The 16,689-nt window shown below is 43.8% G+C and overlaps 1 protein-coding gene across 5 annotated transcripts in view; it reads right to left on the bottom strand.

Annotated features, from left to right (window-relative positions):
* Positions 1-16,689, bottom strand: part of SAMD4A (sterile alpha motif domain containing 4A) — a 227,157-nt gene that overhangs the window by 55,340 nt on the left and 155,128 nt on the right. For 4 of the 5 annotated variants that reach the window (XM_027971877.2, XM_042252547.2, XM_027971879.3 and 1 more), the window contains exon 4: positions 319-582. The exons of the other annotated variant lie outside the window; for it this stretch is intronic. In XM_027971877.2, the coding sequence (XP_027827678.1) occupies positions 319-582 (264 nt within the window). The remainder of the gene's footprint in view (positions 1-318; positions 583-16,689) is intronic. 5 annotated transcript variants of the gene reach the window in all.

Raw genomic sequence — 16,689 nt, 5'->3', positions numbered from 1 at the left:
AAACAGTAGATGCTATCGCCGCCAGCTGTGACTCATTTAATTGTCTGCAAGTCACTGCATTCAGAAAAAAAAAAAAAAAAGGAAAAAGGAGGGCGTTGACCTCTCCTGCTCTTCCCAGGTTTTGGCAAGCAGCCCTGGAAGGGGAATCCGAGCCCTTTCCGCCATGGTCAACCCCAGAGCTCGGCAAGGGAGGGGCCTCCCATCAGCCCGGGGAGGGGCGGGCTCCTTCCTCCTGGCTGACTACCTCTCTCCTCACCCTTCTGACTCCAAATCAAGGGAGGGGCTCTGTTGCCGGTGGTTTCTCGTTTTGTCACTCACCTTTCATACCACTACCTTCTTCTTGGAATGTGTTACGAGCAGTGGTCTGATCTTCTAAGTGTTCACTCCCACCACTTCCTGAAGAGGCTACACTGCTTTGTGGAGACAGGGGGGCATGATCGGATGGGAGGCACTGGGGTCCTCTAGCTCGTAAGTCCTCATGAGACATCCATCCATGTCCTAGAGGCTGGTTTGGCACATTCATGGGTGGGGTAAGGGACACAGATCGTTTCAAAGGGCTGTGGTGTGCCTGGCCTGAGAGAACTGGAAAAAAAAATAAAATGAAATAGGTTATTCCCCCCACTTTAGCCTGGGCCACAGAAGAACCCACAGTACCTCTTAACCCTGAGAGATGGTGCTGTCTGATCGTTGCATCCGGGATCATGGGGTGGCTCTTCCTTTTGGGGTGGTTAAAAAGGATGCTGTCTGTACCTTTGGGTGAGGTGGGCTCTCTAAGGAGACTACACCTATAAGGCCCACACCTATGACCTTCACCTCTGTAGGTCGGGATCTATTTTCAGTTCTAACTGTAGAAATCAGGATTCGGAGCAGTAGACCCAAAAATCAGGTGAGGATTGACAGCCTGGCAAAGTAGCGATCTGCCAAGATGGAAAAGAACATGTCCTGGCCAGTTTCTTTTGGTGGGGCGGGGAGTGGGGACCACACAAAACCGGACGTGACCCATGTCATTAGGGCAGACTTTCTGGAAGGGGAGGGCAGACCACTCATCGTTGGCAATCTTGGCTGGGCTGAACTAGCAGAAGTGGACTAGTCCTTCCAACCAGGAATCAGGGGAGCTGTCACCTCTGAAAGGGGTGCAGGCACAACAAGGGGCCTGAGACTAACAGGGACCTCAGGGTATGGGACAAGGCAGCCGTATGTGAAAGGGCTGGTTCTCTCCCTTGGCTTCGCAGGTTAATGCCAGACTTTACATGAGAACACTTCCAGGTAACAAGGCTTTCATTCAGAAGCCAGTGGGGTGCTCTCCGTAAGCCGGGAACAGTTTTCTCCAGCATGTGCAGCCCTTCCGCACAGCGGGCAACATCTGTGTAGCCCCCATTTTTAATTTCTTTTCCAGAAAACCAGGAAAAAAACAACAAAACTCACATATAACTAGCCAAATTAAATTGAGGTCATTCAAGGGAGGGATTTAACCAAAATCAACGCAGAGGGAGCCGACGTTACCCTTGGTTGGTTTTTCTGGGCGTGTAAAGTGACAGCTTTACAAAATAAGTCTATTCATAACTTTCCCTCTGTGCTGGCCCCTGACAGGTCCAGTTTATTTTGACTGCTGCAGTGCTAACATGGAATCGAGCCACATGCATTTTTAAACATTTTTCAGGGACGCCATTAAGTTCCATGTAGGGCTCTATCCCCTCCAATGAGGTATGATATTTACTCTCCCAAGTCCGGACTAGCACTGCTTTGCTGGCATTAATCCTTCTCTGTTTTTTAGCCAGCAGACTTGACATCCCAGTGTGAGAAGTTCTGCTTTCTGTTAAACTGAATTTCTGGTGGGGCAGCATCCACATAAAGATGTGAACAGCAGGCTTTCTTGCCCCCACTTAAAAACATAAAGACCAGAGCCAAAAGGCTGAGTGTTTGCAAAAAGTGTGTTTGAGACAGTAGTGGTGTGCGGAGGCCCCTCATGGTCAGTTGGCATTAACCAGGCCGGAGAGCAATGGAGTTCACACCCCTGCTGTCCATATTTCTGTTTGGCTTCATGTTGCCAGAAACGCAGCCTTGTGTGTGAAAGAAGGGCCAGAAACTTCTTTATTAACAAAAGAGGGAGCTGCCAATTTTACTGTCTGTAACCTGAGAAATTTCTAATTTGGGTAGATTCTATCAAAGGCAAGGGATTATCATCTAACTTCAAAATATGCAAAGGGAACATTTTTTAGTTTTTGGATTCTAACAGGCTGAAACAGCTTGCATTTCCACTGAATAGACTAAGGGAGAAGCTCTTTAAAAAGGCTCCCTGCAAAATGCATTGCTACCTGGTTGGATCCAAATTAGCAAGAGAAAAAGGAAAAAAAATTAAAAAGGCAGAATAAGAAAAAATAAAATAAAAAGGAAGCAGCAGCAAAAATGAAGAGAGAAGCCAACAGGAAGAAAAGCCAGACATCCAGAAAATTCATTTCATGCCTGTCTAAGTATTTATACAAAACTGAGCGGACTTGTTCAGGGCTGCCCCAAGTGATGGGACTTTCCAGCTTAGACGTCTTTGCTTCCTGGTACCTCTGCAACCATTTCAGAATATCTGGTGGGTGCTCTGAATGGCGCTAGCCAGGTGGGCCCAGAGTGGAAAGGGGGGCTCCTCTTCACAGCCAGGATTAGAGTGAGCCCCAAACCATAAAAGCAGGCCTTTCCCAGAGAGACACACACCCAGAGCTGATGGAACCCTTAGCACCCTACCTGGTTACAGGCAATAACGAATCCATCACCATGAGTGCGATAACACTGCTAAGAAAGTCCCCATCCTTGGATGCAGAGAACAATACCACACACAGGTAGCAGTTGAATTCCAGTATTAGATGAAGTCAATTTGCTTCTTTCCATCAAAAGTTTTCTTAAAATTCATGTTAGCTCCCCACTGATGAGCATCCTTGCGGAGGCTGTCAGTGTCCAGGGAATTCACTAGATGTTTACCTAACTTGCTGGGACTTTTAGGGATTCATTCATAAAAACCTAGACCCATTTCTTCATATGCCCCTGGCTTGACTGAAGTCACAGGGGATATGGCATGAATTTGGTCTCTGCCTCTTGGGCTTCTCTTGTGGCTCAGCTGGTAAAGAATCTGCCCACAATGTGGGAGACCTGGGTTCGATCCCTTGGTTGGGAAGATCCCCTGGAGAAGGAATTCTCCAGTATTCTGGCCTGAAGAATTTCATGGACTGTATAGTTCATGGGTTCGCAAAGAGTCAGAAACGACTGAGTGACTTTCACTCTAATAAAAATCAGTTATACCTGAGGTACCAGGGCTTTTTCCCAGGGACTCTCTACCTAAGGCCTCACTGGGTCTGTATCAGAAAGACTTCTACAGCTGGCACCAAAGTCAGAAATGTCCCCTTAGGAGTGAACCTGCTGTAGCAACAAGCAAAATGTCTCCCACTAAGCTTTTGCTTTGCAGAGAGGGCCAAGGATTCAGAGTCAGGGGTGACACACACTCACATGAAAGCCAACCTGTGCATGGCAAATGCTTCATTTCTCCAAAGGGGACAGGCCTTTGGGAAGGAGGCTGGAGCAGGTGACAGGTGACCTGCCCAAGGGGGCACTTTGGGGTGAAGACAGATCTTTCGGTGGAGCTAATAGTGACCACAAAGCCAAATTTGGTGTTACTTCATGTGCTGGGGGACTTTGTTTGCCATAAATTAGCAGAGGGAAGAATAAATGCAGTGGACAGAGAGAGTGTAAGACCACAGACTGTACAACAGTGGATGAATGAGGTGGTCAAGGGCAGATGGTGCACAGCTGTCCCGTCGGTCCATTTTCTTTTCGACCAAAAGTATTCATATGAAGTGGTGTTACATAGAGGAAGAATGGATATTCAGGTGAAAATAAATGAATAAAAGTCCTTTTCCTACAAGTAGAGAGGGGAGGGCAGGGAAGGCAGGCTTCTGAGAAGCTTTTCACACTGTGTTAGTCTCCCCAGAATAACTCTAGCTAGAGGCGGGCTTTCTGAATGTTCTCAGCAGCTGACTGCTGCGTGGCAGACAACAGAACATGCTCCATTCAGACTTAAGCTGCCCCAGAGTAATATTCAAATGCTGCAGAAGTAGGCACAACTTGAAAAAAAAACCTCACTGTAGATTAGAAGTTGGCAAGTTCCAGCAGAATTGAGGTCCTGAATTTGTAACTTCATAATAATGAGGGTTGGGGGGACAGCATATTTCAGGGGGAGGGGATTCATTCTAATAATTGCCCAGGGGAGCAACACTGTAACCCTTGCTCTTGAAAAAACTGAAGCTAAGACTTAATAGTATGTAGAGTATAGCATCTATATCCCTTCTATTTTTAGGAATTGCTACAAGAAATTTCAGTTTATGTACACTTATATGTGGGGCTTCCTTGGTGGCTCAGCTGGTGAAGAATCCACCTGCAATGCAGGAGACCCCGGTTCGATTTCTAGGTGGGGAAGATCCCCTGGAGGAGGGATAGGCTACCCAGTCCAGTATTCATGGGCTTCCCTGGTGGCGCAGATATCTGCCTGCAATGATGGAGACCTGGGTTCAATCCCTGGGTTGGGAAGATTCCCCTGGAGGAGGGCATGGCAACCCACTCCAGTATTCTTGCCTGGAGAATCCCCATGGATGGAAGAGCCTGGCAGGCTATGGTCCGTGGGGTCACAAAGGTTCGGACACGACTGAGCAACTAAGCATAGCACACTTATATATGTACGTACATATATATGAGTACATATGACAATAGGGTACTGTAGTATTTGGAACATTTATAAATTCAAGTGAACTAAAAATAAATAACAAATACTGAGCAAGTCTAGTTGAAATATGGGAAAAGCAGCTAAAAATAATCTTGCTCCAGCAATGCAGCAGTATGATGCGAGTACAGAGGGTCTTATAATCTGGTAATAAACTCTGTCATACCACTCGGGGCCAGCTGCCGTCTGCGACCTCCTCTAACCTTATGATGTCTTTTTCATCTCTAAGCATCTTTCATGAGACTCCTTTCAACACTTTTTGAGGGGGAAAATACGATACCTGGCGCTGCATTCTGTTCTTTTTAAGTATTTTCTTGAAAGCCTGGAAATCAGATTTCTTCTCCCTTTCCTTTGACCAAAATTGACTTTGCCTTGATTTTTAGTTGTTGAAATAAGAGGCAGGAAAAGACTTTTCAGGACAGTTGGACTCTTAAAAAACAGGTATAACTACCTCTTTTGCCTTCTAATGTGACAAGTAATGGGGCTGTGCAAAGAGGAAGGTTTGGGGTATGGGTTCAGCTCTCTCCTCAGTTCTCTGTCAGGTTAAGAACTGCACCTCACTGCCAAGGAGAGCAGTGATCCCCATAAACAAACAGTCCAGACGACTGAAGCTTAATTTTTAACACTGAAACTTTATCCTAATAAACAGTAATGGAGGTCGTTCAAAGATACATTGCATTCTTCTCTGTTCTCCTTAAATTTATACACCTAATGCAAGTAATGCTTTAAAATTATTATGAGCATAGGTTAATAACATTTCAGAGCTGGAAGGCCCCAAACGGCAATATAATTCAATAATCCCTAAACCTGTGAGCTGTGGGCCCCTGGGTTGTGGAAGGACCTGGGAATTCCTATGTGCACCAAGCCTGCTTAGTAGATGAAATGCTGTGTGACAAATGGTTCTGATACGTATGCAGAAGGTATTAACATTAATCAAATACAAATTATTTCATATTTGCTGAATTCACAGCTCTTTTTGTCATTTTTTTTCATCATCTGTTTGAAGTACAGTTATTTTACGGGGATCCCAGTTTTCTGTTAAACACTGAGGGCTGAACTCAATGACAGAGACGACTGCTGTTCTCTGCTGTGTTTGCCGAGTTCCACGGGCACCTAATTGGCCTCAGGAACTCGTGTGCTTTAAGTCCTCTGATTCCTTTCACAGTTAACACTACTCCTCAAATTCAGTCCACCACCACTTCTCACTGTTCCCACTGTGCGCGTCCACCTATTTCCAGGCTCAGCGTTTTATCCTGGAGTCTAGAATCAAGACTGCTGCTGAAACTGACTTCCTTTTGAATAGAACCATTAAGTGCACCCATACTTCTAATGCCATTCTTTTTCATCAAACCCAGAAACCTGTTTTCTCAATCCAAGGTTGGACTCTGCAGCCTCATCAGACCCTTATGAGCTCAGCCACGTGGACATGATTTGCAATTTCACTCTTCTTCCTAAGCCAGTCTTTCCATTTCTTGAAGATTATTTTTTAATATGGACCATTTTAAAAGTCTTTATTGAATTTGTTACAATATTGTTTTTATTTTGTTTTGGTTTTTTGGCTGTGAGGCATGTGGGATCTTAGGTCCCGGACCAGGGATTGAACCCACACCCCTTGCACTGGAAGGCAAAGTCTTAACCACTGGACCACCAGGGAAGTCTCAGTCTCCGTTTCTAATTCAAGCTGGCTTCTTACAGGAAAATTAATGCTTTGTTAATATTTCAAATTCTAGATGCTCATGTGATAGAACTCAATCCAACTGCTACTAAACTTTACAAAAAGTAGTTCATTCTTATTTAGGGATTTCAAAAAGCAGAATGAAGAAATCAAATATTTGTATATTATTTTAAAATATTTAACTTAAGAGTTTCTTTCCATAATTAAAAGATCCAAGCCATTTCCTTACTCTGGGGATACATATTGTGTGTGTCAACAGGCTATGAAGATACATGCGGAAAATTCTACTTACGCATTGCTAATGGTGTATTTTAACTACATTGTCTAGATCTACTCCCAAAAGAAATTCAGAAGCATCAGAACTTTGGCTGAATACACCAATTTGAGAGTTTTGCTGCAGGAGATGGTCTGATAGTTGTCAAGTTTAGAAAAGAAAAAGTTCAAGCCATTGCCAGTTATAAAATAGCTATCACTACTGTTTCAAAGTTATTGGCAGGGAATGTTTCTGTTTATTCCCTTAGTTTAGGTTTGCTTAACAGGCATCTTTTGGGCACCATACCAAGCGTTTTTCCTGAGAACACTGATATCTAAGTATCTGATATCTAGAGTATCTAAGGAACTGTTACTAAAGGCTTTGCATTTTCAAAGAGTGGAGTTCTGTTAACACCACTTGTATGCATAATTCTAGGCATTTGATTTTTTTTTTTTAAGGCAAACATTTTAGCAAAGCTCAGTGGCGAAACATTAGACCCTGGGTTCCTCTTCTTTAGTTGGTTTTGTGGTGCCACAACCAGTAATCTGAGGCCCTGTGGTGGGAATCTTTGGGGAAAAAAAGATTAATAGTACTGCAAGAATACATTAAAAAAAGAAAAACAAAAAAAACTAGAGTATTTAATCAGTGACATCATGCAAAAAAGACAACACCAGTCACATTTATGGCCAAGAACAGGTTTGTGTTGGGGGAAGGGGGAGGGGGTATTAATTACTAAGGTTAAAATTAACATGCTCTGCCTCATTGCTTCAGGGAATAGATTAAAAGCAAATCTGAAAGGTTATATGTCTCAACTCTGCATGCTTGCACTCTGCTTCTTGTCTAAAAGTTTGGAAAACCAGTGCTCATAACATCTGGACACCAGAAGATGATTCCCCCAAACCGCTTCAGACTCCACCTCATTCTGGGAGAAGAAGAAAGAGCATGCTACAAAGCAAAGATGTGGTGGGTGGACTGGGTGTTTCCCACAAGCCAAGGAGGAAGCCACACACTCTCCGAAGAGAAGGTAAATACTAGCCTTTGCAATAAAACCAAACAAATGGAGACTCCAGAAGAAAACAAAGCCGCAAAGAACATACTAAGGTTGACAAATACGCACTGCTGAATCTCTTTTTGCCCATTCAGTCTCATTTTCAGATCGTATGGAGGTGAATACATTCTGATGCAGGGAGAGCTTTTTCCATGATGTGAGTTGCCACTGGCGTCTGCCCTTATTACTCCACAGATGACCAGTCTTGGAGCAGAGCAAAGATGTATGCTTCTGCCTTCACGTTATCACTTAAACATTTGGGCTTTTAAGAAGTAAATTAGAATGTTTCTGGCAGACTTTTATTGCTGCATTAATCTTGGGTACATTTCATTTGTCCTCTTTTGTCAGTTTCTATAATGGCAAAACTGGGTGTCATCCAGGGGAAAATCTATTTCAGATAACTGCTGTTTGTCTTTACACTGTCATTATTTATGATAAGTCAGACAAGCCAATATATACATTTTATAGGAATCAGTAGAATCTTACAAGTTGAACTTCAGATCAAGCTGTCCCGAAAGGAAATGCCCCAATCCTCTCATTCCACCCTATCAGAACCAGTGACATCAACTATGGAAGTAACTTGATGCCACTGAAGCAGATGTTTCAGCCAATTCAAGGGACTGTGGGATCAATCCAGCCATTTCTAAGGTTCCTATATACGGGGGGCTCACTTCTACTTTCCTGAATTATGCTCTTTTTCATATCCATAGTTATATCTCTATGTACTTAACCTTTAGGTTTCTTGGCCCTTAAATTTGTCTGTGGAATTTCTACCCTTGTGGAGAGTGAAGAGTTTAAGACAGAGCTGCAGAATTTTAATCATTTTCATTATGACACCAAGTAAAGAAAATAACTGAGTCAAGCAAGTGGCCAGGGGTGGATTGAAGCAGATACATCTTTTTCATTTTTCAGTGTGTCCACAAAAATGCTCCAATCACTGTGTTTAAGGAAGAGAGTGAAGAAACTCAGATTTTTGACAAAACTTCCCTCCTACCCCTTTCTTAAAAGATAACTCTCAAATTATAATCACTGTTACCTCAACTCACATGTCTATCCAGGAAATGCCTCTTAGGTTTACTGAAAGCACCATCAATCCTGTGTTTAACACTCCCTGGCTGTTGACAGGGTGTGGCTACCAGCAAAGTCATCCAAGTTTGGAACTGCAGACAGCCAGAGTTTCATGACAGAGCACCAATCCCAAGGCCACCACCAGAGTCACTGAACAAATCACCAGGGTATCCTTTTATATCTTGACACCACAGCTCTTGTCCAGAGGAGAAGGAAGTGAGTTGCTTAAAGGGGGCTTACGAAAGATAGCTTGTCTACTAGTTCTTGTCTTGAACTATAGGCAAAGCCTTCACTGCAACTGGAGCTCGAAAGTCTCCCAGATAAGACGGCAAGATGGCTCTTAAATGCAACAGCACTGACCAGGCAAGGACCAGCAGCATTAGAAAATGCCGAAATCCTCCTCCCATCAGGGTCTCAGCTCAGCACCAGCCAAACGCAGGACGGGTGTCAGGACTTCAGAGCATGAAACTCTGAACTTGGCCTTGATTAAAGCAGCAATCTTTTTTCTTTTCTTTCTAATGTTAGGAGAAGGGTTATAAATAATTAGAAATGTATTATGCAGTCCTGACTAATTCTTAACTTAGTTTCTTGATAGAAGAATGAGAACTGGAGATTCTCAGCATTTTGGCCAGCAGGGCAATTTACTGATGAAGGAATTGGTCCTTGTTTTCATTAAAGCATTCAATCCAAATGTCAAGTGTAACAATACACATAAAAGACCATTAAAAAAAAAACACCACAATTTGAGTTTACACTGCTAATTAGATTATTTGGGGAGGGGGGGTTAATTAAGAGAAATTAGATGGTTTAGGCTCTCCTGGTTTCTTAATTCTATTTGATTGAATCACCATGTGATTCAAGACAAGCTATTGAGGCTTCACACGTCCCAGTTCCCACTTTCTCTTCACCTTCAGCCTCTTCTCCAATTCTAAACTGTCACAACTGGACCCTGCGGGTATTGGAACACAGTGAGATCGGTACTGTGTTTGTAAAATTGATTTACTGTGGTCTGTAATTCCACATAACGATTTGAATTTTTGACTTGGCACTGCATTTTTCATTTAAACCAGACCGTTCTTCTCTACCCCAGAGAAACAGCATTTACGTAATTGCCCTCAACTCATCTACTTGGGTATTATAAATCAGTCCTGCAATAAAAGACTTCCAAAGACACTGCAAGCACGAGGTTCCTGGCATAATTCAGGCCCAGGACTGTTCTAGTTTAAGGACAGGAATTGAACAGCATTCATTTCTTATTGGATATGAGATGGGGAGGGCTGTCTGGAGCCTTAAGATCCGGGCAGCGACGAGAACAAGCTGCATGGCGATCAGGGGTAGCCGGGCTGACCTCGGATAGCCCCCTCAGATCCACAGGCCCCTTTGCTTGTCTGCTTCTAGGCTCCCCCTTCACCACATACAGACTATCCAGTGTGTGTTCCTCTGCTGCTAAGTCGCTTCAGTCGTGTCCGACTCTGTGCGACCCTATGGACGGCAGCCCACCAGGCTCCCCTGTCCCTGGGATTCTCCAGGCAAGAACACTGGAGTGGGTTGCCATTTCCTTCTCCAGTGCATGAAAGTGAAAAGTGAAAGTGAAGTCACTGAGTCATGTCCAGCTCTCAGTGACCCTATGGACTGCAGCCTACCAGCCTCCTCCATCCATGGGATTTTCCAGGCAGGAGTACTGGAGTGAGTTGCCATTGCCTTCTCCTAGCAGTTCTCAGTCTTGGGTGCACATTCAACCCCTTTGCAGCCTTAAAAAAAAAAAAGAAAATCCCAATGCTAGACCCCATCCCAGACCAAGTAATTGAAAATCCCTATAGTGGAGTCAGAGCAGTCATACTTTCTGGTGCATGTGAGTGGTTTCAATAGCTAGCCAGGTTGAGAACCACCATCCTGGGCTGTCTTCTTTCCTCAGTGCTCCCCTCAAACCCTGTCCACATCCTGGACACTGTAAACCTCCCCAGGCTGGCTGTTGCTTCTGCCTGGTTTTAATAAGATGTCCCCAAAGAATGGGCATCTTGTTGACTCTTTCTAAGTCGCTTTAAAAGAAAACATAACACATCATCACTTTGGACTCACACACAGAATTCTGCTCAGGCTCTTCGGTCCAGGATTTTAGCATTCTTGTCTTGCCCTCCAGGTGAAATAGATATTTTGGAACCAGAATTCCAGCCTGACTGATACTTGGGCAGAAATTTCTAAAGAGTCCCTGGACAATGTTTTGACTCCTAGGCAATCATGCCTGTCCCTTGCTGTGGCCATTTCATCCTTTCTCAGCAGGGAGAGAGAAACAGGGGTCGGCATCAGGCCCTCTCTGGACATGAATCAGCTGCAGAAAGCTCTGAGTATGCCTTATCTCAGTCTGGAAATTCTGTAGGTGAAAGAGTAACTGATTCACAAACAACAACAACAAAAAGAGTTCTAGCTCCATGGACCAGCAGCATCAGCATTATTTGGGAGCTTGTTAGAAAGGCTGGACTCTCAGGTCTCACTCTAGACCTAGAACTGGGATGCGCATTTTAACATCCCAGGAGATTTGTGTTCACATTCAAGGTTGAGGTGTACGAGCTACACACCTGGCTCTGACTCACTGGCTTGATACCTGTCCTGCTGATATTGGAACAAGCATCGTCTACAACAAAAGCAGCCTGCTGAAGTGAGAGGAACTTGGGTTAGAGGACATGTGACCTTTCTGTGCCTCAGTTATCCCCTGCAGCGGATATCAAAGGCTCTATCATAGAATTGTTCAAAAAATTACATAATTTAAGGTACATGAAAATGTTTTACAAACTGTGAAGTCCTGCAGAAATATTACTTATGAGTTGTCAGTGTAAGAATCACCCAATATAAACCAATACCACAAGCTGAAAAATCAACTCAAAGTACTAGCCAGTCTAATGATATTCATAGAGCATTTTTAGTGTATTACGTGCAGTATGAAAAATATCTCTGATTACTTGACAGTGTTTCACAGCCTTACAAAAGATGAATTTTCTACCATGGCCTACCATACCAAAAAGAGTATCTTCCTTGCTCTTTCAGAATACTTATCTACATAGACAAACTCTTCTTTGTCCCAATCGGAATAATCTTCCTTTGGTTCAGACTCAACTTGGTCATCCCTTTCCTGGCATTCATTTTAAGTGTTCACATTTCATTTCCATTTTGGAGGGTCAGGGCAGGTGAATCACCTTCTTTTTCATTAAATTTCAGTGCCCAGAACCCCACATGAGATCATCTCTTTGTCCTGACAGTGGTAAGCAATACTGATTGACTGGGGTCCTTATGGAAGATTCTAAGTACTTCCATTGTATTTCAAGCTAAGAACCTATTAGCAGCCATGTGACATTGGATTCTTTATATGTGGGACAGAAAGGTTGGACTAGATGAACTCCTTCCTTCATCAGACATTTGTTGGGTGCTCATCATGTGTGAAAAGCTCTAAAAGCTGAGGGCACAGCACTGAACAAGCCGTTATAGCCCAGAGGCTGATCCCTCAAGCCCCTCCCCCTAAGCCAGTCTCCTATGATGCTATTAGCTTATTTAAGGAGGGCCTTTCTCATTTGGACAAGATATTTTCCTCACATTGTTTATTTCTTCATATTTAAACAAAAGGCTGCCTTGTAATAGGGCTTCCCTGGTGGCTCAGTAGTGGTAAAGAATCTGCCTGCCAATGCAGGAGGTGTGCGTTCGATCCTTGGGTCAGGAAGATCCCCTGGCAAAGGAAATGGCAACTCACTCCAGGATTCTTGCCTGGAGAGTTCCATGGACAAAGGAGCCTGGCTGGCCACAGTCCATGGAGTCTCAAAGAGTCGGACATGATTGAATGATTAAACAACAACAAGAAAGTGTGTGCAACAGCTGCCTTGTAACACTGATAGAACAGTCAGCGAGGGTGTGAGGGTAGAGGATCTGCCCGCTGCTCAGTGCAGACTAGATTCTGCACAGGGAAGGGGCCAACTAATCTCATCTCTTCCCCTTCCTGGCTCATCCCAATGCTCTCCTTTCTCCCACATGTTTTAGACTTGCATGGAAGGGTGACTGAACAAATGAAGGCTTGGCTTCCTTAGTCTGTTTCTTTCTTACAGTCCTGGGCTAGGGATATTGCACTGTTGACACTTTCCCCAAATGCAATCCGAAAGCACATCCTTAGGACTACCTTTCCTGGCCCTTCGTCCCTGAAGAGGCGCCCATACAAAAGTGAGCACAACAGCAACACCAGCAACCACCACCAAGGCTGACTGCGTGTCAAGTACACTGCCGAAGATACACACACATTGTTTCGTTCAGTCCTCATGTAAAGCCTTATGCTGTGAATCTATCATTACTCTTCTCCGCAAGGACAGACACGTACTTCACAGAGAGGAAGCAGAGGTACAGAGTGTAAGGGGCTTGACAAAGATGAGACAGCTAGGAAAGGGCAAGAGACAGGGTTCAAAACCCAAGGTTCTCTGACATGCAAGCTTGACTTGTGTTCTTCAGCCCAACTCCACACTCTTTCTCATGGCAGAAGAAACTCTGGACCTGACACTAAACACACAATATCCACCCCCTGAGAAAGTCCACTGGCTTCTCATTCAGGGTCTCATAGTGCTGCTGTGTGTGACTCCGCAACCCCATGGACTGTAGCCTGCCAGACTCCTCTGTTCAAGGAATTCTCCAGGCAAGAATATTGGAGTGGGTTGCCATGCCCTCCTCCAGGGGATCTTCACAACCTAGGGCTCAAACCCAGGTCTCCCACCTTGCAGGCAGATTCTTTACCATCTGAGCCCCCAGAGAAGCCCATGAATATTGGAATGGGTAGCCTATCCCTTCTCCAGGGGATCTTTCGACCCAGGAATTGAACCAGGGTCTCATGCATTGTAGGTGGATTCTTTACCAGCTGAGCTACCAGGGAAGCCCAGAGTTCCATAGTACTCATCTGGAAAATAGTTCTAACAATAATAGTACCTCTCCTACCCATCTCCCAGGGTTGCTATGGGATCATATGCTGTCCATATTATCCATCCACCCATCCCCTTGTGGCTCAGCTGGTAAAGAATCTGCCTGCAATGAGGGAGACCTGGGTTTGATCCCTGGGTTGGGAAGATCCCCTGGAGAAGGGAAAGGCTATACACTCCAGTATTCTAGCCTGGAAAATTCCATGGATTGTATAGCCCAAGGGGTTGCAAAGAGTCGGACACAACTGAGCGACTTTCACTTTCACTTTTCACTTTCATCCCTCCATCCATCTAATACTTCCTGAGCATCTGTTCTATGCTGGGTACTGGGAAGAATGATGAATGCCCACTAAGATGATGTATGCCAGATGCTTTTGAAATAAATTTTTTACCTTCTTGGAAAAAAAATTAAGCTAACCTCCTTATTCATTCACTCATCCAACAAACAGTGAGCATCTCCGTGCATAGGGCACTATGCTTGTAACCAGGGCTACAGATGCCAAAAAGAGAATAATAAAAGACAGGGCAGCACAGATGCAAACAGTGTCTCTATCATTTATTAAGCCATCACCCTCTGTCATTTAGATGCACACAGCAGCTAGGAGCCGTAAGGCAGTGTTAATATTTTAAGTAACACTTTGCATGAAGGTGAAGAATTGCTGAAGGAAGTAAAAATTTTAGGCGACTTCAATTTCAATTAATTTGCTACAGTATCTCAAGGACTAATGAGAGTTTGGGAGGAGGTGGTAATATACCAGGACCACATAGCCTCTCTGAATCCTGGCTCTCCTTTTTAGAACAGGTTCAGGAGAAATGCATGCAAGTCAAAAAGCTCCTCTCTTCTCTCCTGCTTCTACCGTAAACGTGCAGGTTGTTCCTGTGGCTATTCCATGCAGTCACTGCTCTGAGCAGCATGAAGATTCTCCATATCTGAAGTAGACATCACCTGCTCAGCTCCCTGAAAAGCATCTGTCTTCACTTGGGCTTTCCCCAGCTGGCTCACAGAACTGGTGGCTTTGTTTTGTGTGGATGTTCGGAGGGCAGAGTTAGGTGAGAATTTGTATAAAAAGCCAAACCAAGATCTCTTTATTTTAGATTAAATGCTAGAGGGAATTCCCTAGCAGTCCAATGGTTAAGACTGAGTTTTCCACTGCAGGAAAACTGCAGTGAAAATCCTGCAGGGAACTAAGATCCCACAAGCTGTTTGGCCCAAACAAACAAACAAACAAAAAAATTAAATGCTACAGGAGCTGCAGACTCAAGAGAAACAACCTAGTTTTTCTTTCCTCCTTCAAAGATATAAGATAAGCATTAAGTTTCCCTAAACAGACAGCTGTGCTTCAAGAAGGGACCATAAAATGAAGTCTTACCAGGTGCCCCATAGGGTGGGTATAGAGCTTCTCATTCCTGAGTCAAGCCCTCAAGAGAACTGGTAGAGGGCAATGCCAATGTTTTATTGAAAAGCAGATGTTGCTGTTGTTTGGACACCCAGTGGAGCTGGTTCTGATGGAGTTTTAAAGACGGTGCTGCCATTTCTTAGGTCCTTCTCCAAGAATATTATTTTCAGACGACTGGAAGGTATCAGGAGCACAGAAATTTGTTTTCCTCATTTATTTACTACCCAACTATCTCAGGATTCCAGAACATTGAACCAGGAAGGGACTGAACCAGGAATATGATTTAGATATCATCCAATCTGTCCCCCTTGCCACTTTATCACTTAAGGAACCAGGGGCCAAAAGGAATATAGCAATGGCTAAGGTCACTCAACAAAGTTGATACTGAAGCTAATACTAGAGCCCCTATGGTTTTGGTCTTTATCATTCAAATTATATCAACAACCATTAGTCTTTATATCAATGTCATTGATACACAGGGGTAGCTTAATAGATCTGTGATTTAAAATAGATAATCCCTTGTTTAACACCAAAACAACACACAGCAGGACACAAATGTTGAGGCCGTTGTACAATGTCATAAACAACGTGTCCCAAACACAGCAGGGTCTAGGGCCTCCACAACAACTGTATGCCATTGGGTTTTTCCGGAACCAGAGCTGTTGTGTCTTCACAGAGGATTGGCCTTTTCCAATTCTGGGCACTCAGTGCACCTGTCCTTCTCATCCTGGCTGCCCACCACTGTTCATCCATCTGCCACTCAAGACCTACCACAGGACCCTCTTGTTTTGACCTAAACGCTAAGAGAGATTGCCAGCACTGATGGGAAGTCAAGTATTATTTGAAGACTGGAAAAAGCAATACCTTTTTCAGCCAGAATCTTCACAAGTGGAAGACTGGTTTCTCTACTACAGTGAATCCTATTAATTAGTTTGTTTGTACCTATTTAATTCTTTGGTTTTTATCGTGACAATACATTTATGCAGAGGTTTACAACTGGGATTTCTATATAGATATCTAGAAGCCACCTAGTTATCTAGTGAACTGACCAATTTGTCATTTGAAAAGACTGGGCAATTTCACAGGGGTATCATTATCATAAGACCTGGGTCCTAAAGACGGTCATTAATTGTTTACTGCCACTTTATAATTAGCAGAACTGCAGAATCTGTCATTTTAGAGCCTGAAAAAGCTTCAGGGATCATTTAATCAATCTGTTCTCCCCAGCTGACTTTCCAGAGAAGACAATGGAAACTGAGGGATGGCGGATAACAGGCAGAAGGTCACATTATGAATGAGAAAAACTATGCTCTAGTACCAGGAATGCTTCCACCTGGCAATGGGATCTTCAAGGTAGTCTCTTACCTTTTAAGATACCTTACTTTAACAGACATTGTGCTTTAACAGAAACAGGTGATGTCCTATTAATAAAGACAGTCATGGTGGAAAGATCACAATCAGGAAAAGTTTGAGCTTTTCTAGGGGAGGTAAGATATTTCAGATGCTTCTCATGAAAGATTTTAATTTAAGAGACAGATTTGTTCCCATTTAA

This window comes from Ovis aries, chromosome 7, assembly GCF_016772045.2.
Source record: "Ovis aries strain OAR_USU_Benz2616 breed Rambouillet chromosome 7, ARS-UI_Ramb_v3.0, whole genome shotgun sequence".
In the NCBI taxonomy this organism is placed as follows: domain Eukaryota; kingdom Metazoa; phylum Chordata; class Mammalia; order Artiodactyla; family Bovidae; genus Ovis; species Ovis aries.
This window is presented reverse-complemented; position numbering and strand designations above follow the sequence as displayed.